Consider the following 25,496-nt stretch of genomic DNA (forward strand, 5'->3'; position numbering starts at 1 on the left):
TGTGTATCAGAGCCTCCCAAAGGCCAGGCGTCATGGAGGTGCCACTTAAAGGCGTAGTGAGCCGTTCGCTGCCAATGTATAAGCTTGCTGTCGGTGCAATCATTGTGTAAAAGTTACACGCTCCTAGGTATTAGTGTCTTTTGAAAAATCTGCTCGATGGGCACACGGATGGCTTGACCTCTAGAGTGTTTCTAAGGCTCGTTGAATTAAAGATGCGGTATTTGCTGGGCAAGACTGTGTTACCTTTTCAAATATATATGTCGCCTTCTCAGAGAAACTTTCCACACGGTTTGATTGGATTTACACTCCCAGCGACAAAGGACCGAGGTCACCAGTTCGAAACTACAGGAAGCTCCGCGCGCGCGCGCGCGCGCGCTCACCTGCAAAGATGTAGTTCCTGCACCCCGCAGGAGCTGCTCTACTCTGTCTGATAGGGTCGCATCAACTCGGTGGCAAGGAGTCTGGCTTGGTTTGGTCTTTTGACCAAAAAAACGTGGAGCCAGAACTTCCTCAGGACGGGCGGTTGCAGTCAGAAACCGCTCCACTGGGCGCGCGGTCTCCTCCCCACTCCAGGATGAGGGGCGGGGCGGGGCGGGGCGGCGAGGACGGGGCGGGGCCGGGCAGCCCGTGAGGGCGGAGCGGAACGGGGCAAGGGGCGGGGCGGCCCGTGAGGACGGAGTGGAGCGGGGCGGGGCGGCGCGGGGCAGGGCCGGGCAACCCGTCGGGGCGGGGCGGGGCGGGGCGGGGCGAGGCAGCCCGTGAGGACGGGGCGGGGTGGGGCGGCGCGGGGCGGGGCCGGGAAGCCCGTGAGGGCGGGGCCTCGGCGGGCGAGAGGCAGTATGGGAAGCGGCGCCATATTGGCGTCGGCGGCGCTGTATTGTCATAAATAGAGCCGGTTTTGTGCTGTTTCCACTACTCGGTTGGATGCCGCGGCCGTAGTCCGTGAGGAAGTAAGTAAAGGAGCAAGCGAGCTAGAGGCGAGCAGAGGACAGCGGAGAGGGACGCGAGGAAGGCGCCAGGACCGACTCCCGAGCGAGACGCTCGCCGGAGGAGGAGACCCAGGAAGCGATGAGAGAGATGGCGTAAGTGGCGGGGGGCGGCGGTTGGGGGCGAGGTGCGCCGGGGAGGGCTGAGGTCTTCGACCCGGCGCCCCGGTTCCGTTCCCTGCCGCTCGGGCCCCCGTGTGGAGTTCCCCCAGCTCACGCTCCCCGCTCGTGGGCCGGTGTGCCAGGGCATCGCTCTCACACCCATCCGGCGGCTCACTGGCCACCCCTGCACGGACTTGGGTCTGCCCCGGCTGTCCCGCCTCCGAGGACGCCCCCCGGCCGGGTGCGGGGCGGGAGAGGCGTGTGTGCGGCGGGCAGGACCTGTCCGTCTCGCGCTCGGCTTCCCTCGGCGTTGGCGCAGACCCGGTGCCCCTGCCTCGCCGACCCGCGGTCGTCTGCCTGTCTGTCTGCCTGCTGGGCTGCAGGAGTGACTGGCCCACGCCAGCCCGTGGGCATCTCTTTAATCAAGCCCGGGGTCTCCGTGCTCCCGGCCCCCCAGCCCTCCATCCACCCCACCCGCCGTTCTATCAGCCAATCTAGGTTGCCTTCTGTTCGCACTTTGATTAGTCAGAAACAGCGTGTTCGGCGAGATACTGTTGTCGCCTCTTGCATTTTGTTTTATTGGAGAATGTTTAACCATACGGGAACTGCAAAAGAAAAAAAATAAAATAATGGAAGCATCTTTCGTGTCACCAGCTCCCATCATTCCCAAAACATAGCATCGTGTGGAGTGCGTTGATATGTATGCACCTCTTTTTTTTTCCCCTTAAAGAGATCGTTCCAAATATTTCTGTACGACTCCCCCCGCCTCCCTCGGACCCATTCACTCACTCTACCGAGGCGCCACACCCGGACATAGCGTTTTATATTGCTGCATGTCTTTTGCCATCCATTCCATTACGTGCACTTGCCCATCGAGAACTTCGGCGTGGTTTCCCGTGTTTTCAAACTTTCTAGAGCTAGTAGGCTTCAGAGCATCCGTTTTGCCCGGATGCTTTACCATAGTGCTTTCAGCTCATAGTTCCTCTTAATGACATTCCCTTATAGGAACACATTACTGGTTTAGCCCCCTTCCTCAATGTCGTTGTTCACTTTCTAATGTTAAAGGTACAAGGCCGTTTGATGCTAACAAGTGCAGCCGGGCGCGTCCTTGTGCCCATCACCTTGTGCACGTTGACAGCTGTGGCACCCATCTGCTAGAATGTCTCCAGCATGTGGACTCTTTTAAAGTGATGGGTGGGTTGGAGGGAGTGTGTTGCTTATACTTCTAATTATTCTTGCCCAGCTAAGGGACATTCAGAGCCCTAAACTTGGCCATCTGAGGGCTGGATCGCCCTAGTGTCCCAGGGCTTAAAGCACTTGACTGCTATCCAAAGGTCAGGTTGCAACCCCTCTGCCCTTCCCAGGGGAGAGATGTAGGGCCTGTGAATTAGGTAAAAGCTGGCCGCCTCAGACCCTCTGCTGCAGATCACTCTGCCCTACTTGCTCTGTGAGTTGGAATCGACCCCACACATGCTGCCAGTGGGCTTGGTTCAGGGCTTTCGAGACCCAATTTGTTTTCAGCATGTAGATAAGCAAATGAGACCAAGGAGCGTACTATTAATGCCAACACTGAAATGGTTATGGATGGAGAATAGGGTGTAGAAAGATCTTAGGGCTTTGGTGTTTGTTGAAAGTAATTGACTGGTCTTCTAAGAAGAATCATGCTCTCCAGGTAGCTTACCAAACTCACACACTCACATGAACAAGCAATCAGTAGCTCCCTCTGAGGAGGTAACACTCATCCACTGCTGGCTGTAAGTCAATCCCAGGCTGTGAATCTTGACGGAACACCTTTCTCCTCCTGGAAAGGAGCCCTGGTGGCAGTGACTCACAAGGTCACAGTTGGAAAGGAGGGAGAAAGAAAGGCTTTCTTCTGTTTTGGAAACTCACAAGGCTGTCCTATAGGACAGAACATGTGTCTGCGTTGATTCAATGCAGTGAGTGTGTTTTGTTTTTCCTCTCCTCCTGTGGAGCTGCTTGTAAGACTGAACTGCTGTTTTTACAGCTAACAGCCCAACAAGTAAACCACTAAACCACCAGGGCCCCTTGGAAGTAAAAAGTAAAGTCTTTAAAAAAAAATTTACAGACTGAAGTATGGAATGATATATGTATCAAATCCCAACTAATATTTTTTTAATTAATAAAAAATTTACAAGTTGGAAGTAGTTCTTTTGACAGATTTCACTTTTATTGATTTTGTTTCTTTGAATTTTTCTGGAAAGGGAAGATTAAGTATTTTATCTTACATTTGATTATTCCTCCCCATCTTAAGCCAGAGAACTTGTCTTAGGCATTAGATAAAGTTAAAATATAAAAACAATCATTACCGTAGTTGTGTGTTACTGCTTGCAAGGTTAATATATTCCATTTAAAAGACTTCCATTTAAAAGACTGCTCTTATTTTGAGATGACGTATTTTACTGTCAGTATTAACCTTTCACATATGGATAGTGGAGCTAAGTTGTAGTAGGGTTGGTTGGTTGGTTTGTATGCTTGTTTTACTTTGTTAGCAAAATAAAGTTTACCAACTCACGACATTGGTCCCAAAATTTACTTTGAAATTATTAGTCCATGAATACCCAGTCTCAGAGATTCGGTGGCGCCTTCTTCAAGACAGAGTTCCTGATGGTAGGGCCTTTATCTTGTAGTTTATAAACAAAGGTTCCCATTTACTTTAAATAATTGGATGATTTACTGTGGAAATTTTAAATAGGCCTGGTCCTAATGAGAACAATTAGCTATGGGCTCTCAAAATATTAGGGCTGTAGATTCTGCTGAGAGATGTTAATGTGAATTTTTCAAGGTCAAATCTTAGTTGTGATTTTCTTTTAAGTCAGAATATTCCACAAAGGCCTTCATAAGGGGGTGTTTTGGTTCTTTCTAGTGACAGGTCGGGGCAGGGGAGGGAGTCATTGTTCTTGGAGCTTCCCTTCAAGTGGTGGACTGCTTTCCAGATTGCAGACTCGCTGGTGCTCGGGCTGCAGGGTGTCGTGGAGGTGGAGGCAGTACAGCTCCCACACAGGCTTTTTGGAGTGAAACTAGTGGTGGTGGGACACTTGTCCCGATGCCAACACAAGCGCTTTGTTCTTGAAGAGATAACCTGACTATGGAAACTAGAATCAGTATGAATAAACACAGACACAAAATTCCCATTTGCCTTTTTTTTTTTTTTAAAGTTCCTGCCACTAACGACCGGCACTAAGGAATCGTTTAAAGTAGCAGAATGAGCTCGCAGTAGATTCAGGAATCCAGTGTGTCCTTTAACATTGTCTGCTGTTTGATTTTTCTTGAACAGAAACCGTGGGCTGGGCGGCCAGCGCCGAAGACATTACGGAATCACTTCTCCGATTAGTTTGGCGTATCCTAAAGAGATTGATCATATTTATACACAGAAGCTACTTGATGCCATGAAAACATATGGTGTGTTTGAAGATGAGGAGGAATTAAACCACAGGTGTGTAATTGAAGCTAAAATGCTTGACACAACATTATTTGATCATGAATTCTACAAACATTAATACCTACTCTACACCTGTTCTGTTGGCTGGTAGGGAGTAGAGAAGTGACTCCCCCTTATGGAACTTACCTTTAGGTTGGGGTTGTGGGATTGTGTGAGACGGAACACAATAAGCCATGAAAATACATAGATGGTTAGAAGGTAAGTCAATCCTATGGAGAAAAATAAAGTGGGGGGTGGTTGTGAGGGAAGGCCTTGTGAGTAGAGATCCTTTGAGGGGAGATTTGAAGATGTGAGAGCCCTGTGGATATTTAAGGAGAAAGCAGCCAGGGGACCAGCCTGAGGTGGGGTGTACTTGGTACACTTGAGGAGCAGGTAGCCTGGGTGTCCGGAGCAGGGTGTGTGAAGGGTAAGAGGTACTGAACAGACTTTTAAAAAATGAAGGGAGCAGGGCCTCAGAAGGCCAGATCACTGATAGCTTGTGAGCTACTGTAATGACTTTGGTTTATACTCTGAATGAAATGGGATGCCACATCAGTGCTTCTCAAAGTCGGGGGATACTGTCCCCTGTGGAGCACTGGGACATTCCTTGAGGTCTGTAGAAGCAGATACCCACACTTTTTATCCAAGATCCTAGGCTGAAGTACAAAGACTTGATTGCCAGAGGAGCACTGTGTAATCCCCCCTTCCCCCGCCCCCTGCGGAAAAGTGGTGGTGGTAGGTCAAATAAGTTTAGGACCCTATGTATTGGATGGTTTTAAGCAGAGGATTCCTATGCTCCGACTTAGTTTAAAGCAGCCTTATAGGACAGGATAGGACTGCCCTCTGAGTTTCCCATACTTACTACGGGAGTAGACAATCCTGTCACTCTTCCAAGGAGCGGCTGATAGTTGTGAACTGCTGACCTTTTAGATAGTAGCCCAATGTGTAGCCACTACGCCACTATAAGTCGGCAACTTCTCAATGGCAATGAGGTTGATTTTTCTGGAATAGTACAAAACGGGGTATAAGGACAAACACGGGGACCTCAAGAGGGTTTGACAAGGGGATGGCATTGGAATTATAAATAGTGAAACCGTATATCGTAAAGGTAGCACTTAATAACTAGAAAAACAGAACATGTCAGTTTTTTTGTTTTTTTTTCCAGCATGTTGAAGGACGGGAGAACCTGGGGAAGACAGATAACAGCAAGGATATCTTAATGTACTCTCTTTACAAAGATCTATCAAAGACCCATAAATTGCTAACCTCTATTATCACACTAAATTGCTTTAATTCCATAATAAGGCCAAGGAAATTTGACAGTTCTACCCGTCTCTATTCCCACTGAAGGTTATTTTATGGTTTTTATTAGGCTTTTTACATTTTGAAGATAGCTCAAACTCCAATACACAATCATTACACTTGTCATCTCTCTGGCACTCTTGTATGCTGTTATTGTCAGAGAAGAAAGCATTAGCACAGACCCACAACTGTGCTTTTGCACTAAGACCAACACAAAGACTCCATATATGTTTAATATTTTTCATTACAGTTTTGCTTTTTTGTATAATTTTTAGTTTTAATCTAAAACTTTTTTTTTAATAGGCTGGTGGTTCTTGGTAAACTGAACAATTTAGTAAGAGAATGGATTTCCAGTATGGAGAATAAGGTAGGACATTGCTACATGGGTTTGTAGGTTCATTATGCCCTGGTCATTAGTCCTGGTAATAGATGGAGGACTTCAGAATAATCTGAAATTGTATCAGAGTCTGGCGGTGGTATGTTTGGGGATAAGTGGTTCTACACAGTTGCATTTCCAAATAGATGTGGATTTACCACAGGGGTAGTTAATACCTCTCTGTAAACCCATGTATATGTTTTGTTTGGGTTCTAGTTTGTGGTTTTTTTTTTTTAATTTTAATCATTTTATTGAGAATTCTTACAGCTATTTGTACATATGTTGTCGCCATCATTACCAAAACATTTTCTTGCATGTGTGTGTTATGTTTGAGTAAATGTAATAGATGGAAAAAACAAAAAGTCTTGTTTATTTTTAAAAGCAGATTTCATGCTTCTTGTGAAGTAGCATCAGATCTGCTTATGTCCAAGGACTGCCTTTCATTGACAGCAGACTGCTTGCTGTTGGTCAGCTTCTGTTTCTTAGATGGACTTCTGTCTGGCTCCTGTGACATACATGGAAGCTTGCAAGTCCTCATTTATGCTACACAGCTCTTTCTCCACTGGTAGTTTAACAGTTTTTCCTCCAAAATTGATTCCATTTCTCTTGCACTCTCTAGTTGAATGTTGATATTGTCTTGTAATTAGCACTTCTGCATATCTTACCTGGCTCTCCTTGAGTGAGGTGTAGAGTTTGACCATCTGGTGGTACTGTCTCCTCAGTCAGTTGTGTTTGACAGGAAGTTCTTTGTTGCTGTTTTCCCATTACTCTTAACAAGAAAGAGTTGAATGTTAAGGGGCCACAGCTGTCAGTGAATCAGACTTTAACAACCCCTTCCTTAGGCTGAATGTGTGCAAAAGCTAGATCAACATCTGTTAAGACTTGTTTCTTTTATAGTTTTTTATTTTCTGTATCTGTGATGCAGGTTTATGATTTCTTTCAAATGATGGAGTGAGTGAGGTCGGGGCTCTGGTGACTATAGCCAGTGAGCTGGAATCCAGGGGTGGGTCCTGCGTTTTGTCTGCTGGAAGGGCTGTCTAGCTCTCGGGGTCATTATCCATAGTCAAGGTCATTGGACAAGTTGGATTTGGAGCAGTGAAAAGATGCTGGTGGTGTTTTAGAAAACTGTTTTTAGCATTTCATTGAGTGGATTAAATAAATGGGTTGTTCCAGCAGTCTTGGAAAAGGCAGCGAAACCTGTGAGAGCAGGGACTTGATGGCTCTGTATTGTTTTCCCAGGCCTCAAAAGTGTCTTGTCTTGGATAAGATGCAGTCTTACCACTTTTCTCTCTCTCCTGTGAGTGGAAAACACTTGTGTGCATCTCTTCTGTTTACACAGGCTCTGGCTCTCCCAGGTTGTACTGTAACCAAAGGAATTGCGTTATCTCAAAGATAATTTGAATAGTATATACAAATTTGGGATAAACTCCCCATGTAGTGCATTTAGTTAAATGCTGTGGGTTCTGGCAAAGATCTTTCACCCAGTGATTCAGCGTACCATTATCTCATAAACCATGGAAGAGGCGTGCTTTTCAAAGTAGGAAGGTAAACTAAGGTCCTGGCTTCTCTATCCCTTCTATTCATGATTGTCATCAATACATATATAGACTTCCATCTTGCTGTGAAATTACTTGTGTATTTTTAAAACATTAATGCTCATTAAACAAAGGATATAGCAGACAGGATAGCCTGTTATACAAACACTTCTATTCAGGTCAATCTGCACATAATAGCTCTTGGAACTGGCCATGGGCAATGCAGGCAATTCAGAGTAGTAGACAGGGGTTTCTCCCCCTGCAAGAATTAAGTGGAAGAGATGAAATGGGGTTCCAAAGAAAAAAGTCAGTAAAGGCCACCGTATAAAGGCGTCGAAAGACAATACAGCTAGGCCCTGGGTTATAAACACTTATATTCAGAGGTGTGCCTTTAAGTCAGCATTGGAGGTAAGTTTGGAACAGGTGTATACAATTCTTATTTAGTGGAGGAAAAGGTGCAAAGCCTTCCCAGTGACCTAAAAACTTTTCACGTGCAGCAAGTAGGAGAGCACTCAATGTGTTGGGAAAAGAGATTGGTTGGTGCAGTGGTTAAAGCACACAGCTGCCGGAAGGTGGGTGTTTTGAGCCCACCAACCACTCCAAGGGAGAAAGCTGTGGCAGTTCGCATCTATAAAGATTTATAGCTTCAAAAACACTGCTCTGCCTTGCAGGGTCACTGTGAGTCAGTATTGACGTGAAGGTAGCAGGTTTGTATATTTTAGGAGTGGTTTCATGTGTTTCAAAATGAGGGCAAATTTACATAAAGTGCAAGTCAAGTAGAGTGTGGCGTGGTGGCTGCAACAATGGGCTCAAACAGGCACAATTGTCAGGATCCACAGGCTGGGCCAGGCCGTGTTCGGCTGTGTTGTGCATAGGGTGGCTCTGAGTTGCTCAGGAGTCACATTGTAACCCAAGGACGTAACTAGTCGTAGAGAAGCACAGCGGGAGAAGGTTGTTCAGAAGCATGAGTAAGGAAGGCTGTATGGAAGAAGTGTAGCTTAAAGTGAACCTTGAAAAATGAGTAATTTTGAGACACCCAGAGGAGAGAGGTAAGCGACCCATGCAGAGGCATTACCAGTGCAGTGAAAGAGACTGGATAGAATGGAGCCGTTGGAGCGTCAGAAGCAAAGTCCAGGAGACAGCACTAATGCACAGTAGCAGTCTGTGGAGACCTCAGTAGTGGGCCTAAGAGTCCTCAATGGTGTTGGCAGAGGCGACGGCATTGACAAGTTTTGTTTGTTTGTGTTTTCCCTTAGTTTTTTCTGGGTTTTTTTATTGCTTTATTAGGGACTCATGCAACTCTTATCACAATCCATACATATATCACGTTGTATAAAGCCTATTTGTACATCCATTGCCCTCATTCTCAAGACATTTGCTTTCCACCTAAGCCCCTGGTATCAGGTCCTCACTTTTTCCCCTCCCTCCCCGCTCCCCCCTCTCTCATGAACCCTTGATAATTTATAAATTATTATTTTGTCATATCTTGCCCTGTCCGACGTCTCCCTTCACCCACTTTTCTGTTGTCCAACCCCCAGGGAGGAGATCACATGTAGATCCTTGTAATCGGTTCCCCCTTTCCACCCCACCCTCCCAGTATCACCACTCACACCACTGGTCCTGAAGGGATCATCCGCCCTGGATTCCCTGTGTTTCCAGTTCCTATCTGTACCAGTGTACATCCTCTGGTCTAGCCAGACTTGCAAGGTAGAATTGGGATCATGAGAGTGGGTGGGTATAGGAAGCATTTAGGTAGGAACTAGAGGAAAGTTGTATTTTTCATCATTGCTACATTGCACCCTGACTGGCTCGTCTCCTCCCTGAGACCCTTCTGTAAGGGGGTGTCCAGTGGCCTACAGATGGGCTTTGGGTCTCCACTCTGCACTCTCCCCCTCATTCACTATGGTAAGATTTTTTGTTCTGGCATTGGCAAGTTTTGCCTAGCAGAATTAATAGAGTAATTTAAGAACATGAGCCAGGGAACTTTGTACCAAATGATCATGAGAGAGAGACAAAAATGAGGCAAGGCGTCAGCTCCGAATACTCTTAGTTTGCAGTTGGGGAAGTGGTAGTTGAGTAGAAAAGAAGAGATAAATGTGAGGGTTGTAACAAAAAATGGGTAAGTCAGGAAGAATAATTGTGACTTTTTAAGTCTGGGCAGTAAGAAGAGTTAACAGGAGAAAGTAACTCAAAGGGCCTAATTTTCTCATCGGAAAAATTTTTCATTTCCTTCAAGCATGGATATTGCCCCTTAAATATATATATATATATATATATATATCTGAAAAATATATCAGTGAAAATACCTGATGGGCAGTTAGCATGCCTCTGCAGAGAAGTGAAAAGTAGCAGTATAATTATGGTACTTCAAAATGACATTAATTAAAATTAATGATTGGCTCTCTTAAGGAAATTACAGCAACCGTGACCCTATTTAAGGTGACTGCGTTGATTATAGCAGAAAGGTTGTAGAGGAACAGTCAAGGAATTCCATCTATATCACCCAAAATAAAAGGGATTGGTTAGGAGTCTCATGCTGTGGAGAGCTGGAAGCACGTCTGGTTTGTTTCTTGATGGCTTCTGAGACTGAGAGGAAGGGCTAAGGTGCACTTGACCCACACCATGGGCAGTGGCTTCATGTGCACGCAGAAGCTGAATAGTGGATACGGAAGCCTGAAAAGGAGCCATGTCTTTCAATTGATAGTGTTGAAGGACAGTGGGCTGCCAGACATGGAAACATGTGGCTTGAAAGAAGTATAACAGATTGCTCCTTAAACAGGAAAATGGGGAGACCGTTCCATGCATTTTGGACATGTGACCAGGAAGCCCAGTCCTCGGAGAAGAACAGCATGCTTTATAAGGTGGAGCTGGTCAATGTATAGAGGAAGCCCGTCAGGGAGATGGATTGACAGGTGGCTGTAACAGTGGGCTAAAGCTGTAAGGATTGTGAGACTGGCCCAAGACCTGGCCGGTTCTTTGGTTGCATGTGCAGTTGCTGTGACTCAGCAGCCCCAGCAACAGACAGCCGCTTAGCGTGATGGAGCCAAAGACAAGCAACTAGTGGGGAAAGATAGCATTGAATGTTGGTTTTGGTTTTTTGTTTTATTTTTAAATGTTTTCTTAAGATGAAGCTGTGTGAGTGCAGTAGGAAAGAATTTTTTTGTCTTCAGGGAACAGCTTCATTACTTAAAGTTGCAACTAAGACCAAATATCAAACTAAACTCACTGCCATTGATTCGAATCCAACTCATAGTAACCCTGTAGGACAGGGTAGAGCTGCCCCTGTGGGCTTTCAAGAGCGTAACTCATTAGAGGAGTAGAAAGCTTCATCTTTATCCTGAAATTGTAGCTAAAGGTGCCCTGAAATACACATCTGATCAAGGTTGACAAGTGTACCCCTTTTCATTGGCTCGTTAGAAGGTGGTAATCATCTAGGTACTTATTTATCCTAAATACTTAGAAAGATTGAATGTCTTATGCTTTATTTTAGAGTTCCTCACCTCCTCCAGAGCCTGTTGTTGGTAAAATTTTCACATTTGGATCCTATAGGCTGGGAGTGCACACCAAAGGTAAGCAGTTATCTGTGCTCTAGCGCTGAGAGCCTTCCAAACAAACCCGCCTGCTCTTCGGAACCAGAAAGGGGAAAGGGAACTGTGAGATATTAGAAAAGAAAAAAAATTTACAGTCTCAAAGCCAATGTAATTATTAACACTTTTCCAGTATTTATTTTTATATTCTTCTGTGCATATGCTTATGTGTGTATACTTTAGCAAAAATGTAAATACATAATAAATCTTCATGATTAGAAATATGTTGATTTCACAGGAGCTGACATTGATGCGATTTGCGTAGCTCCAAAACATGTGAAGAGAAAAGAGTTTTTTCGGTCTTTCTTTGAAAGATTGAAACATCAAGATGGTGTTAGAAACTTAAGGGCAAGTATCCTCTGGTTTTTAATATTGGGGTTTTTTGTTGTTGTTTCTTTGGCAGGGGTTAATATTTTGAACTTAACAAGTAGCTATAGGCACTAGAGTCTGTGATTGTACCTAAGAAATTGTTGTGTCTTGTTAAAAAGAATGCATAGTTATCATACAGAACATGTGTCTGTATAGTTACATGAACCTGAGTTTGCATCTGGAATCTACCGTGCATGAGCTTTTTGACCTTAGTCAAGTTACCTATTCTTTCTGGGATGCAGTTTCTCCTCACCTGTAAAATGAGATGATGTTAAATAGCTTCTTGAAATGACTTTTGTGAGGATTGACGGGGTAATTTACATAAGGCCTGTCCAATAGGAGTCCTGGCAGTGTGGTGCTTTACCTGTCGGGCTGCTCACGCCAAGGTTAGGAGTTCCGATGTGCTACCTGTTCCACATGAGAAAGTTGAGGCTTTCTACTCCTGTCGAGGGTCATTGTGAGGTAGAATCCACTCAGTGGTAGTTAGTGAATTTGTTTGTCTGTTTGTTTTTATAAAAGATTCACTGCCTCCGAAATGGCCTTTAGGGTCCATAATGAGTCCAAATCAACTAGATGACTGTGAGTTTGGCACTTCTTTGTTAGCAGATGGCACAGCTATTGCATGTAAGATGCAACTAGTACCTTTTTAAATATATACTCTAGCCGTTCATTCAAGTAAAATGTGAGCACCAGTGATTCACCAGCTACTGCCCGCCTTCCCACTGATACAATAGTGAAGAAGACCTTGTGTCTGTTTGGATTGTCAGGGGAGCCAGTCTATAACAAATCGTCACAGACCTGGTAGACGCTATTGTACAGCAATAAGTAAAGATGATAGTAAAGTCGTAGAGAATAAGGAGAGGAGAGATTGACACATTTCATGGTAGCATGCTCACCTCAGCTCCTCTTGGTGGTACAGAGCAGGAGGGGGGGGCAAGGGGAGAGGGGCCAAGGGAGCAAAGACGGGGGGAGAAAGCACCAGGGGAGAGAAAGCCCTTTATTTCTAACCAAGGCTTATATATATTTGGGGGGGCATGCAAACCCCCTAATTACAGGTAAAGACATGTCACAGGAAGGGGTTATAGTATAGGTAATACAATAATGAGAGGGGGACAATCTAGGGGTATACACAATAGGAAGGGGATGGATTGAGGGTGTACATGTGACAAGATTGGCAGATCCTAGATTCAGGATGCCAGCCTAATTTTGGATGTCCCTGAGCAGGTTTGACCTGTTCTCTGGTTCTGCATAGAAACCATTATCAGTAGGGTGTAAACCCCACTTACAGTGGACCAGACTGATGGCTGAAAGCCTTCAGGGAGAAGTAATCCATTGTCCTTAACAGCAGGGAGTGGGCTCCACCTATGGTGGAGACCAGACAGTAGTCTGAAAGCTGAATGCATCTGACCTCCCACCATGTGCTGGCAAATGGCCTCTAATGTTTGTCATATCTCTGGGTGAGACAAAGCTGGGGAAAGTCGTTATATCCCACAGTGGGTAGGTTATGGGGAGACAGGAAGCTCAATAGACAGTTTAAACAAAGTCTCAAGTGCTAGGATTAATGCAAGGCTCCAAAGAGCTATAACATGTAGGAATCTAGGGATACTTTCAAAGAAAGGAATTCAGAATTGGTTATAGGTGTTATTTTTTAAATGTCTAGCTCTGAGACTATTTGTAAATGATCAGGTTTCAACTTCTTAAGCTCAAGAAATAATAGGCACCCAAATAACAGTAGTTCTGCCTTCTATTTTGTGATGAATATTTTTAGGAGGTTCCCACATACAGCAGTAAGCAGCTTGTATAGGTTAAGTAACGTAAGTCACAAAATAGAAGTACTCACCTAGAAAGTACAGTAGAAAGACGACGCTTTTACTCCCATAGAGTTGCTGTCTTGGAAACTCTCAAGTGCAGTTCTGCCCTGTCCTGCACGGTCACTTTGAGTCAGAATCACCTCAATGGCCATGATTGTGGTTGAATGAATGGTTATAATGTAAGGCCCAGGACATTTTTACTCTTCCTATTGATTTAGAATATAAATTGGGAGCAAGAGAATTCACATTGCTGGCTAGAAAGGGCAAAGAAGGGATTACACTTAGGTGTTACAATTGTTTTTCTTTTTTGTAGGCTGTAGAAGATGCCTTTGTACCTGTTATAAAATTTGAATTGTGTGGAATTGAAGTAAGTCTTTTAATTGTTATTTTTCACTTTGTAATTTAACCTTCTAACCCATAATTCTTTTAAGTTGAGCACTGTTTAAATTTTTTAACCAGATTTACATAGACATAAAGAATCAAGTAATCCATCACCACCTTCTCTCAATTGTTGACGCCTCATTGTGGACAATAAGTTTCAGAGCTAAATACACGATCTGACCATGCGTTGCTATGCCACATGTATTATCTTAGGAGTTCATAATGATTGTTGTCTTGGTTTTTATACTTATGACTGATTCAGACTTGGTCTCTATGGTTCACCAGATCACCTCTAAATAGATTCAGATCCATCAAGTATTCCGGGGTTATCATTTTGCAGGTCCTCTTGCTTGTTTCAGTACACGGTGATTATTCTCTGGGACTGGTTTATAGTTGCCAGCTGATATCTTCCTTTACTATCATGTTAGATTTCCTCTAGAATTTTGTTCTGTCTTGATTTACTCCTGTCTCAGTGGAGCTCACCCAACAACTTCCTGGGAAGGTGTGATGTGTGTGTGTGTGTGTGTGTGTGTGTGTGTGTGTTTTCCTTGAAAGTTTTAAAATGTCTTTTATTCTTTCTTCACAAACTATAGTTTGCCCAGGTGCAGGTTCTCTGTAGGAAGTAATTTCTCATCAGAATGTCGAAGATCCTTCTTCCATGCCTTCTCACCTCTTTCCTGTATTAAGAAGTGTGCTCTTTTGATTCTTGGTCCTCTGTATGTGACCTGTAACGTGTGCTTGAAAGCTTACAGGTTGTTTTGTTTAGTTGTGTTCTGTTAATGTCTTCATAATTGTAAGCTCCATGAGTAATACGCTTTGTTTATGGGGCTTTTTCAACTGATGTTAAACATTCAGCGTAGTCTTTTCTCAACCTGGAAGTTTATTTCCTATGTAGTACTTGAAACTTTATTGAAATCTACTTAATTTTCTGTTTTTATCTTTGTGCTGTAACATCTGGATATTCAAGCGACCTTTTTCTTCAGTCCTTTCTTTTTACTTAGTAACCACATCTTCATCTTTTGGTCTGCTTCTGGGCTCTTCTCATCTTCCAGATTGTGCGTATGCTTTCTGTCGCCGCCGCCGTCTCAGGAGTCGGTGGTGCCTCGTGGGAAAGACGCTTCCTCCTGCTCCCACACGACACTTCTAGTCTTCTCTGCCCGGGGTGACTGGATTGCCACACAGAGGCAATGCGTTTTGCTTTGGTGCTCATATCCTTAATTTCTAAGAAAAATAACTCATTCTCTAATTGTTCCTTTTTCTTGCTGATGCCCCTGTCTTCATTTTCTACCGCCAGTGTTCCTTACCTTTGCTTTCTTAGGTCTGCCGGATCTGTTAACACTTACTACTACTTAACCACCTTTAATTTCCATCTTCTGCTCTTTCTCTTACTGTATTTTGTCTTTAAAAACAAAATGAAATGAAAAACCAAGCAAAATTCTGCTGTTGCTTTAGTGGGGCTTTAAGTGAATGTGGATGTGTTTTGGACCTGCCTCTGTTGGATCTGGAAACTTACATGATTTTGATGTGTTTTCTTATGCTTGGCGTGTGTGCTGAGGGTAAAATGTGTTCCCTTAATTTGAAAAATGAATTACCTTAACAAAACTGTATTACCTTTCCTTCTATGGACTATCTGAATAGTTAGTAGAATATCCCAACTTAATTAGAACTTTTTGCATTTTGAGATAGGAGAAGACCGACCAGAAGAAGAAGAAAAGGAGTAATGTGTTTTTATCTTTTTTCCCCCCATCTTTTCTAAAGATTGATCTAGTCTTTGCAAGAATACCAATCTACACCATATCAGATAACTTAGATCTCAGAGATGACTCTCAACTGAGAACACTTGATATACGGTGTATTCGCAGCTTGAATGGTAAGCTTTTAAAAGGAAATCTCAGGTACCTACTTTGAAAATAAATAGACAAACAAGAAGTTTTTCCAGAGCTGACTATTGGTCATTTTAGGAATGTAGACAAACTTAAGTATGATGCGCTAATTACCTTTATCGCAACAAGTTCCTTGGCTATCCCAGAGGTGAACACATTTCATTGTACGGTGTCTTTACCTCCACCCAGGCTGCCTCAGAAGAAAGGCCCAGCGGTCTGCTTTCCCAAACCCCGAGGGCCAGCCCCGCTCTGGTACACGCGCGTCAGAGTTGGCTCAGTGGCAACTGACTTGGTTTCATTCTCTTAATACTCCTGTAAGCATCTTAAAGCCACATATGTTTATACAACAGGTTGCTTCTAGTGGTGGTTCTCAGACGTGTTGGTCTCAAGGTCCCTTTACACTCTTAGAATGTGCGGGGGGACCTTCGAGAGGTATTGTTGGGTGTGGTTTACAGCTGTCAGTGGTTTAGCACAGTGCAACTAAGGGCTGAGAAGTGCTTCTCTATTAATTAACTTAGAAATAATATTTATAAGTCTGAGAAGTATGGCTTTTTAAGAAACTTAACCTTGTAAATGTTTGACTTCATAGAAGATAGCTACACTCTTGTATCTGTTCTGCAGTTCTATTTTTGCTGGAGTGTAGAAAGAAAATCTGACCGCTTCGTATTTGAAACGCTTGTTCATATAATGTGGATGTATGCTACTACACTACAATTTGACAATTTCAATTTTCTCTTAAGTATTTATTGAACTATACATACCATAACTTTCGTCCATTCTAAGTGTACAGTTCAGGGGTTTTTAATGTACACAGTTTGTACAACCATCACATGATGCATTTTTCATCACCTCAAAGATATTTCTCATCCACATTTGGAGTCATTTCTCCCTTCCCACCCTAGCCCCAGACAACCACGAAGCGACTTTCTCTCTCCCTCTCTCTCTCATCTGACATCTTTGCCTCAGCATGTTCGTGAGCTGCGTACATGTTGCTAGCTTATCTGTGAATTTTTTAATTCTTTATATTAAAGCCCATTGGTTTGTCTTTCCCTTTGAATGGATTCTTTACTAGTGATGGTGGCATGCTTTGGCCATTTGGGAAATAGTTAACGTAGTTATTAGTGTCACAAATGGTTAAGCACTCAACTACTAGCTGAGAGGTTGGTACTTTGAAGCTACCCCCTTGCTCCTCAGGAGAAAGGCCTGGTGGCCATTTGTGTCCTTAAAGGCTGCAGCCTAGAAACCCCCTGGGACAGTTTTATGGTACCTGCCAGAGATGACCTGGCAGTCTTCAACACAGCAGGCTGTTTGGACGTCCTGAGTGTTAACACACTTCATTTGACATCATTGGAGAAACCTTGTTATTTATCACCACCAATGTCACAGAAAAATCCTCAACTGTTCGGAAGGGTCAAGTTCACAGGGGCAGATTTATTAAATTTGAATTTTCACCGAAAAGCTCAGATTTTATTATTGGCCGGAAATTCTGTCATTTGTTTTCCTTTTATTGAAGGGCTTGCTTTCAGAAAATTTCTTTGAAATACTCCAGTCTGAATAATCATAGTTTTTCTCTGTTGCTCCTTAAATAAAACTGGTGTTCCTTGAAAAGAATAGCTAGTTTCCAACTTGACATTCAGACATTTGCACAACTTCTTTACCTTGATGAGATATTTGAAACAGTTTTACTTCATTCATGGCATTGATGTGATGCTGCAGAATGTGTGAACTACTGCGTTGCCGCCGCCTGGATTCACTGCCTTAGACGTCTAGTTTCACCCACTATTTGTACTGTGGTGCAGTGTAAACACATGAAAAACAGCGCCCCCAAAAGACCAAAGGAGTGTAAAAGTAGGTTTGTCCTCAGATTCCCAGGGGTCACAGACCATACTTTGAGAACCGCTGGTTTATAATCGGTTTTGTTTAATTAAACCATTGTGTTTTGCTGCACTTCCAGGTACAATAGGTCACAACATAGATGGTTTCCATTGAAGCAGTAACTAATAGCTCAGAGGTTTGTGATTACAGTAAAGTCAACTGTGGGAGAAAACGCAATAAGGAAGATAGACCTCTCTCTTACGTTAATAGAAGGAAGCTATTGTTTTTTGACGTGTCCCCCGTCAGATCAGGGCTCCTGGCACAGTTCATCCTAGGACAGCCTTGGCTGCCCTGGAGGCCTCAGCAGGTGCACTCTCCTCATGGGAAGAAACAGTTCTCAGTGTAACTTTGATGGCAATTTTCTTACCAATAGTGTTTTCAGTTTTCTTCAAATCTCTCAATAAACTCCAAAGATCATCCTGTGCCCTTTGAGGAAATTATCAAGATTACCCCTTGGGAATCCTGTGAGAAAAGAAAGTGACCATAATCATCTGAGCTGACACCTCTTCCTGGGATTGAACTGACCCAGCAGATGCCCTCAGAGGCCACTGTTTCGTTTGGACCTTGTTTGGGGGAAAGAAGGCACCTGAATGAGACCAGGAAGTGGATGGCATTGAGAGAACTTGTCTGCAGGCATCCACTGATTGCAGACTTGGTGAAACAGTTTGTTTCCTATGGAATAATACCTTTGCAGGTGTAAACTGGAATCCAGTTTTTAACTTAGACGTGTGTGTATGCGTGCGCACGCACACGCAAATAGACGCCCTTGTACATACTTGCTTGTGCACAATAAATTTAAAGTACATAAAACAAACATTGACTTTTAAAAATCTTTCATATCTTTAGCATTTAACAGTTTAAAAATTAATAGAGCATTTGAATTAACTAGTTTTGTTATATCATGAAAATTAATCTTTTTCTCTTTTTCAGGATGTAGAGTTACTGATGAAATTTTGCACTTGGTGCCAAATACAGAAACTTTTAGACTCACCTTGAGAGCAATCAAATTATGGGCCAAACGTAAGTATCTCATGGTCTTTAGTGTTAGCCTGTCAGAACTCTCTTTTAATAAAGCCTAGCACCGCACCAAGTACTAGCTACAGGGAATGGTTCTAAAAATGGCATAGAATCCTTTCCAGGTGGCAGAGCACATTTTCCGTCTGTAGCTGCCTGTAGGTAATGCCGCATTGTGACACCAGGTTCTCCACAGCACTGTCTGTCTAGTACAGTAACTTCGAGCCCCATCTGGCTACGGAACACTTGAAATGTGCTACTGAGAAAAGGGCTTACTGGAGAGCAAATACTTTGAAATTGATGAGGGCAAAGAATGTACAGATGTGTTTACACAATTGATGTATGTATGGATTGTGATCAGAATGGTATGAGTCCCTAATAAAATGTTTTTAAAAAAACACATTTTATTGGGAGCTCGTACAACTCTTTATGACAAACCATATAAACATCCATTGTGTCAAGCACATTTGTACTTTGGTTGCCTTCCTCATTCTCAAACCATTTGCTTTCTACTTGAGCCCTTGGTATCAGTTCCTCATTTTCCCCCTCCCTCCCTCATGAACCCTTGATAATTTATAAGTTATTATTATTTTGTCATATCTTACACTGTCTGACGTCTCTACCCACTTTTCTGTTGTCCATCCCCCAGGGAGGAGGTTATATGTAGATCCTTGTGATCGGTTCCCCCTTTATCCCACCCTCCCGGTATCGCCACTCTTAGCACTGATCCTGAAGGGATCGTCTGTCCTGGATTCCCCGTGTTCCAGTTCCTATCTGTACCAAAAGAAACTTCTTTTAAAATTGCATTCCATTTAGTATTTTGATTGAACAGGATCAAAGAAAAACAAATGTGTCTACACAAAACTTGTACGTATTTTCTTTTTGTGTGTGTATAATCGTTTTATTAGGTGCTCAAACAATTCTTTTCACAATCCCTACATACATCAATTGTGTGAAGCGCTTTTGTACATTCATTGCCCTCATCATTCTCAAAACATTTGCTCTCCACTTAAGCCCCTGGCATCAGCTCTTCATTTTTCCCCTCCCTCCCTCCTCCCTGCTCCCTCATGAGCCCTTGATAATTTATAAATTATGATTTTGTCATATCTTGTATATTTTCTTAAGATTATTCTCCATAGCCCAAAAAGTAGATATAACTCAAATGTCTCCCAACTGATGAATGCAATATTATTTGAAATAATATATAATGGAAGATTTGGTCATGAACAGTAGTGAAGTGCTGATACATGTGACAGCTTGGACGAACCTTACAAACATGTGACGTGAAAGAAACCAGCCATACACAACCACATACTGGGTGTTGTGTGGCAATGTCTGAGGAAGTGTGCGCTTAAATCTATAGAAACAGAGTGGCACCGTGACTGCCATGGACCCAGGTGAAGGGAGGATGTGAGGGTAGAGGGTGACTGCTAAGGTGGGAGGGTTCTCCTTCGGGAGTGATGAACACGTTCTAAAATGGGTTGTAACGATGGTAGCCAGTGTGGAGATGTACTAAATACCATGTCGTTGTTATGGATGAATGTTGAAGTATGTGAATTTCCAGGGGGTACTTCAAAAAAAACAGAATTTTCCCCCCCAAAGTTTTGTATTTAAATTTTTCTTACAAAACAATCTTATCACCTTGAAAGCATTATCCATTACATTTATCAGACCTGTGGTTCCATTCTTGGAAACATTTTTCAAACTCATCTGTTTGGATGGCTGACAGCACCTCCCTCATTTTTTTCTTCACCTCTTCTACTTGGTCAAATTGCTGCCCATGTGTGTCCCTCTTCATTCACGGAATCAAAAGGACGCATAGAGGGAGGTCAAGTGAGTAAGGTGCCAAGAGAAACATACTGGTTTTTGCTCAAAACTGACACACTGTGCAGCGGGTGCATTGTCCTGGTGGCAAAAACAGTTCCCCGTCTGCCACAACCAGGCCTTTTTTGTCGCATACAGTTAGACAGTCTTTTCAGAACCTCTAAATAGAAAGCTTGAAGAACAGTCTGACCTGGGGAATGAACTCCAAATGCACTACAGGTTGACATTTTCATCCCTTCAGGAAGTTGGCAGACGTCCAGAATGAGGTTTGTCATCAATCAACATTTCACCTTTCCTGAAACGAGAAAACCACTCATACACTTGAGTTTTTTCCAAAGCTCTGACCTTGTAAACTGTGTTAACATCTCAACAGTTTCTGTGGCATTTTTTGTGAATAGGAAACAAAATTTCACAGTTGCATACTTCTCTTAAATCAGCCATCACAAAAAATGAGGTTCAAGCAAATGTGCTTTCACGAAAAAATTCAGTGACCAGAGAGAACATTCCCAGGCTATGCCACTGGATGCACTAACTCAGAGCAAGTTGCTCCCTGCTCGCCTAGCGGGAAATGGGAAAAGTACAAACTAGGACAGCTCCGCCCTGCCCAGTGTCATTCTGGGGCTTTGTTGGGGGGTGGGTACCCCCTTGTATGTTCCCTGTGCTGTTAAAGAGAGAAATCTACTCGTGGCTACTATCATGTGAGCCGAAAAGGCCCTTATGCAAGTAGACTCTCTCCCTCGGCTCAGGTGTCTTGGATGGATAATCAGGTTTTGCAGTGAGGGGATTACACCAGCAATGTGTCTTAAGATTAAATAGCATGTTGTATCAATTCTTAGAAGTATATTTTCACATTTAACATGTTTATAATTGGTATTTTATAGGGTTTTTTTCCTCACTTACCTAGTGAGGCATTAAATAGCACCATATGACATAATTGAGGAAATTTTAGGTTTGATAATTTTTTAATGGGAAAGTTAAAGAGTCACATGATAAATGATAGTGGTAGTTGTGTGTTCTATTTTATGGAGAGGTATCCAAAATGTGCAGAACGGAGACTTTCCCAAGTTGGTCCCCAATGTTACACTTGTCAATTAAATACCCATGGGTATGATTACTAATTAAATTCTTATTCTTCCCTTCTTACAGACCCTCCAGAATATCTTTCCTCTTTCGTTTCTCTCTCAATTCTAAATCTATAGAAAGGTGGATTATGTCCATGTGGGATTGTTAAACCCAGCTGGAATGAGACAGGGATCTGAGTGGCCTGCATTGAAGGGCAAGCTAGGACTAAGATAAGTAGCTCTTGGTGGGGCCAGGGCTTCACACTGGTCCCTTCTGGTCGGTGACCTGTGAGGAATATGCATCTCCACGCAGGCACACGGTCAGAGTCTACATTTCACCATCAGGAGCGTGTGGGAGGCCCTAGATGGCACTAGTGTGAAGGTCTGCCTGCCGTCTTACTGTTGTTTCTGTAGGAGGAAAGAACTCTAAGCAATAGTCTGAACAAGTGAACCTGGGGGGAAATGTCAGCCAGCCATTAACAAGTGCCTTTGTTGTTGTAGGACGTGGTATTTATTCCAATGTGCTGGGATTCCTTGGTGGTGTCTCCTGGGCGATGCTGGTTGCAAGAACCTGCCAATTATATCCAAATGCAGCAGCGTCTACTTTAGTTCATAAGTTCTTCTTAGTTTTTTCCAAGTGGTGAGTATTTAACTACAATCCCCTCACTATTTACCAACTTCTGTCTTACGCATTGGGATCAACATGATGGCAGTAAGCTTGTGACCCTGTATATAAATGTATTTGGTAATTTAAGGGCTTTGTGTAAACTTACCTTTTTTCAAGTTGAAAACCTTGGCAACTGTGAGGCAAGAGTAGGACAGCCAGCTGGAGCTTTCCTCCGGGGCTCAGCGCGTGGGCTCCTACCCTGGGGAGTCCTCACAGCACGCCTGGTTCGTCCAGTTACTAGCTACTAGTGGGTGCGTGTGCCAAGCAGCCAAAATAAGACAGACGGACAAAGTCAGAGTCCTGGTAGCCGCAGGTTTGAACCTACGAGACGATGAGACTGTCTGCTTTTGTAAAGACCGTGACCTTCAGAGACTCTAGGACAGTTTTTCCTGCTTCCATTGGGTTGCTGAAAGTTGAAATGACTCGACAGTGTTGGCTTTCATGGGCAAAGCCGTCTGCCCTGTGGAAGAAACACTGCCGTCAAACCAGTGGCTTTGTCTTTCTATACTTCTTTCCCTCTCTGCTCTTTGAAAGATAGCAAGTAGCCCAAACTCAAAGATAGGAACACAATGTGCTGCCTTAATGCTTCATAAAGCCAGAAGGGAGGTCCTGTGTGACTCTGCCTTTTCATTGCTAGGGAATGGCCGAATCCTGTGCTGCTGAAGCAACCAGAAGACGGCCATTTGAATCTGCCCATCTGGGACCCGCGGGTATGTGACTTTCTAAGTGGTTTCATTAAACCTTTAGGAAAGGGATGCGTGTCTCGTGTATTCTAGAGAGAACCCCTCCTGTCTGAGCTTTTCTTTCTCTGTGGGCTACGCCTTTCCCTCCCTCTGCTGGTTTTCAGTGCACCTGGATCTCCAGTCTGACTCAAATGTTAGGTCCTTAAAAATTACCATAGTGAAAACTAGATGAGAGAGTGCATGTACTGGAATGTCACAATGCGTTATGAAACCCTGTCCATCTGAGATACAACCTAAACCCCTCAAAAGTAGCCCAATTCAAAAGGAAGGACACAAATACAAAGGAGTCGCAAACTGACAAGTGGGATGTACTGAAGATAAAACACCTGTGTACATCGAAAGAATTCACCAAGAGAGTAATAAGAGAGCCCACAGACTGGGAAAACATCTTTAGCAATGTCACATCAGACAAAGGCCTTATTACTAAAATCTACAATACTTTGCAAGCATACAATAAGAAAAACAAACTGCCCACTAAGGAGGTGGACAAAGGACCCAAACAGAAGTTTCACAAGGGCAGAAATCCAAAAAACCTTGAACTATTTAAAAAAGAAAAACTAACAAATAGTTATACATAAAAGGTTTCTTTCCATTGGAACTTAACAGCAGATTTGGTGTTCCAGGCCACTGTAAGTCAATCCTGTATTATTACTACTTTTTTTGATTGTGAGTCAGTGTTCGTTTCTCTCTGAGTCTGGAAAGTCATCTGTTAACTAGACACACTGGAAACCTGTGCACTAGATAATGCTTTCTGCCACCATGTGACTGGATTTCCGTTATTCTCCAAGATTGCTGTCTGTAAGTCAGACCATTAACTAACAGCTTCTCCGAAAATCATCTTCCTGTTGATCTATCTTTGCTTTTGACTTCAGAAATACCTTTAGTTGGGGAGGGGGAAAATATATCTTAGAATTAAGGAAATGTAGCGTTAAATATGTATTCCATACTCTTCATGCACTTGGGGATGGGAGGGCACTGAATAAGACTAGATCAATTACTCTGCTTCTGATTTCACAGGTGCATCTATCTGATAGGTATCACCTCATGCCCATAATCACCCCCGTCTACCCACAACAGAATTCTACATTTAATGTGTCCACATCAACTCGAACAATAATGATAGAAGAATTTAAACAAGGTAAATATGTTGGCCCTTTACATATTTCAACCAGGGTAGATCGGCAACCATTATGTAACATGAATTGGTAGTAAGCGTGTGTGTGTATAACTGTCTTACTGTTCCCTTCAGATGTTTCACATGTATGTGTTTTCAGTAACTCGTATATGGTATCAAGGCCAAAGTGGAGCCAGCTCAGCGTGGTTGAAATGGATTTTTATGTTCAAAGAAACAACATTCAAGAGTGTGTGTGTGTGTGTGTAAACTCGAGAATGTGGTGGGATTAGAAGTTTGGGGTGTAGGATATTGAGGAATTAACAATACCCTGATCCGTTTTCAAAGCAACCTTTTCTTTTCGTTTCCTTTAGGTCTCACAATCACAGATGAAATTCTCCAAGGAAAATCAGATTGGTCCAAACTATTTGAGCCACTATATTTTTTCCAAAAGTATAGGTATTGGAAATTTTGCAGTTTGTGTGTGTGTATATTGAGAACAATAATGTAAACATGTAGTACAGTTGATGTGTGGAAATCTCAAGTGATGAGACTCTAAATTCTAGTGTCTGATACAGTGTTAGTGTTTTTTGTTTTTTGAATTAATGAGTATAATTTTAATTGTATGATCTAGAACTAATTTTATGACAATCAGAACCTATTTTCATGTTCATAAACTATGTTTATGCGCTTTTACTCCTTTGGGAGCATGGTGGGAAGAAATGGGAATGATTGGAAAGCAGGACCTAACAATGTTTCTGGCTTTTGTCTGTTTTCTGGTGGTCTGGAAATTCTCCGCAGGCATTACATCGTCCTGACTGCCAGTGCATCGACGGAAGAAAACCATCTAGAGTGGTAAGACTTATATTTCATAATCTACTGATTGCATGGTGGTGTAAGTATATTTATATTATGCTGAGCCTTGTAAAGGAACCCTGGTGGCACAGAGGTTGAAGCAGCACTGGCGGTGCGGTGGCATTCGGCTTGCTTCATGGCCGACAGCCTCAGAAGCCCAGGGGGAAAGTTCTTGGAGTACAGGGTCTCTCTGAGTAGAAATCCACCTTCTTGGTTTCGCCACGAAAGCCCGCTGGAGCCTAGTTCTCCTCTGCACACGGGGTTGCTGAGAGTCGGTGTCACTTGATGGTAACTCATTTGGCGCTCTGTGGGAGTGGTGTGTGCATGTTTTGCCATTTTTCTCACTGATTGTCCAAATTCTCAGATGATGCCTCGGACTGTTGTGTGTTACTCTGGAGCCATCAGTGTTTTAACAACATCAAATTTATTTTTGAGAATCAAGAGTGACATAGGATATAAGGCTACATGTGCAGATGATCATCCCTTATTGTCATTTTGCAAAACGAAGCCATGTAAATGGATCTGACACCCAGCTTCCTTTTGCTACGTTCTCCCTCCCCCCTTTTGCTCATATT

The 25,496-nt window shown here is 43.2% G+C and overlaps 1 protein-coding gene and 1 long non-coding RNA gene across 3 annotated transcripts in view; one reads left to right on the forward strand and one right to left on the reverse strand.

The window, feature by feature from the left end:
• Positions 1-836: 836 nt before the first annotated feature.
• PAPOLG (poly(A) polymerase gamma) overlaps positions 837-25,496 on the forward strand; it is a 36,657-nt gene continuing 11,997 nt past the window's right edge. For both annotated transcript variants that reach the window (XM_075535947.1, XM_075535948.1), the window contains exons 1-13: positions 837-1,082; positions 4,384-4,542; positions 6,133-6,196; positions 11,231-11,309; positions 11,566-11,675; positions 13,821-13,874; positions 15,647-15,758; positions 18,577-18,666; positions 22,047-22,185; positions 22,850-22,922; positions 23,973-24,093; positions 24,441-24,525; positions 24,868-24,921. In XM_075535947.1, the coding sequence (XP_075392062.1) occupies positions 1,069-1,082; positions 4,384-4,542; positions 6,133-6,196; positions 11,231-11,309; positions 11,566-11,675; positions 13,821-13,874; positions 15,647-15,758; positions 18,577-18,666; positions 22,047-22,185; positions 22,850-22,922; positions 23,973-24,093; positions 24,441-24,525; positions 24,868-24,921 (1,154 nt within the window). In that variant the 5' untranslated portion in view covers positions 837-1,068. The remainder of the gene's footprint in view (positions 1,083-4,383; positions 4,543-6,132; positions 6,197-11,230; positions 11,310-11,565; positions 11,676-13,820; positions 13,875-15,646; positions 15,759-18,576; positions 18,667-22,046; positions 22,186-22,849; positions 22,923-23,972; positions 24,094-24,440; positions 24,526-24,867; positions 24,922-25,496) is intronic.
• Positions 19,376-25,496, reverse strand: part of LOC142430903 (uncharacterized) — a 121,986-nt gene continuing 115,865 nt past the window's right edge. Inside the window, exons 3-4 of the long non-coding RNA XR_012780674.1 lie at positions 22,319-22,672; positions 19,376-20,779 (exon numbers count right to left, since the gene is read on the reverse strand). This is a non-coding gene — a long non-coding RNA (uncharacterized LOC142430903). The remainder of the gene's footprint in view (positions 20,780-22,318; positions 22,673-25,496) is intronic.

The sequence above is a fragment of the Tenrec ecaudatus genome, chromosome 17, assembly GCF_050624435.1.
Source record: "Tenrec ecaudatus isolate mTenEca1 chromosome 17, mTenEca1.hap1, whole genome shotgun sequence".
Taxonomy (NCBI): Eukaryota; Metazoa; Chordata; class Mammalia; order Afrosoricida; family Tenrecidae; genus Tenrec; species Tenrec ecaudatus.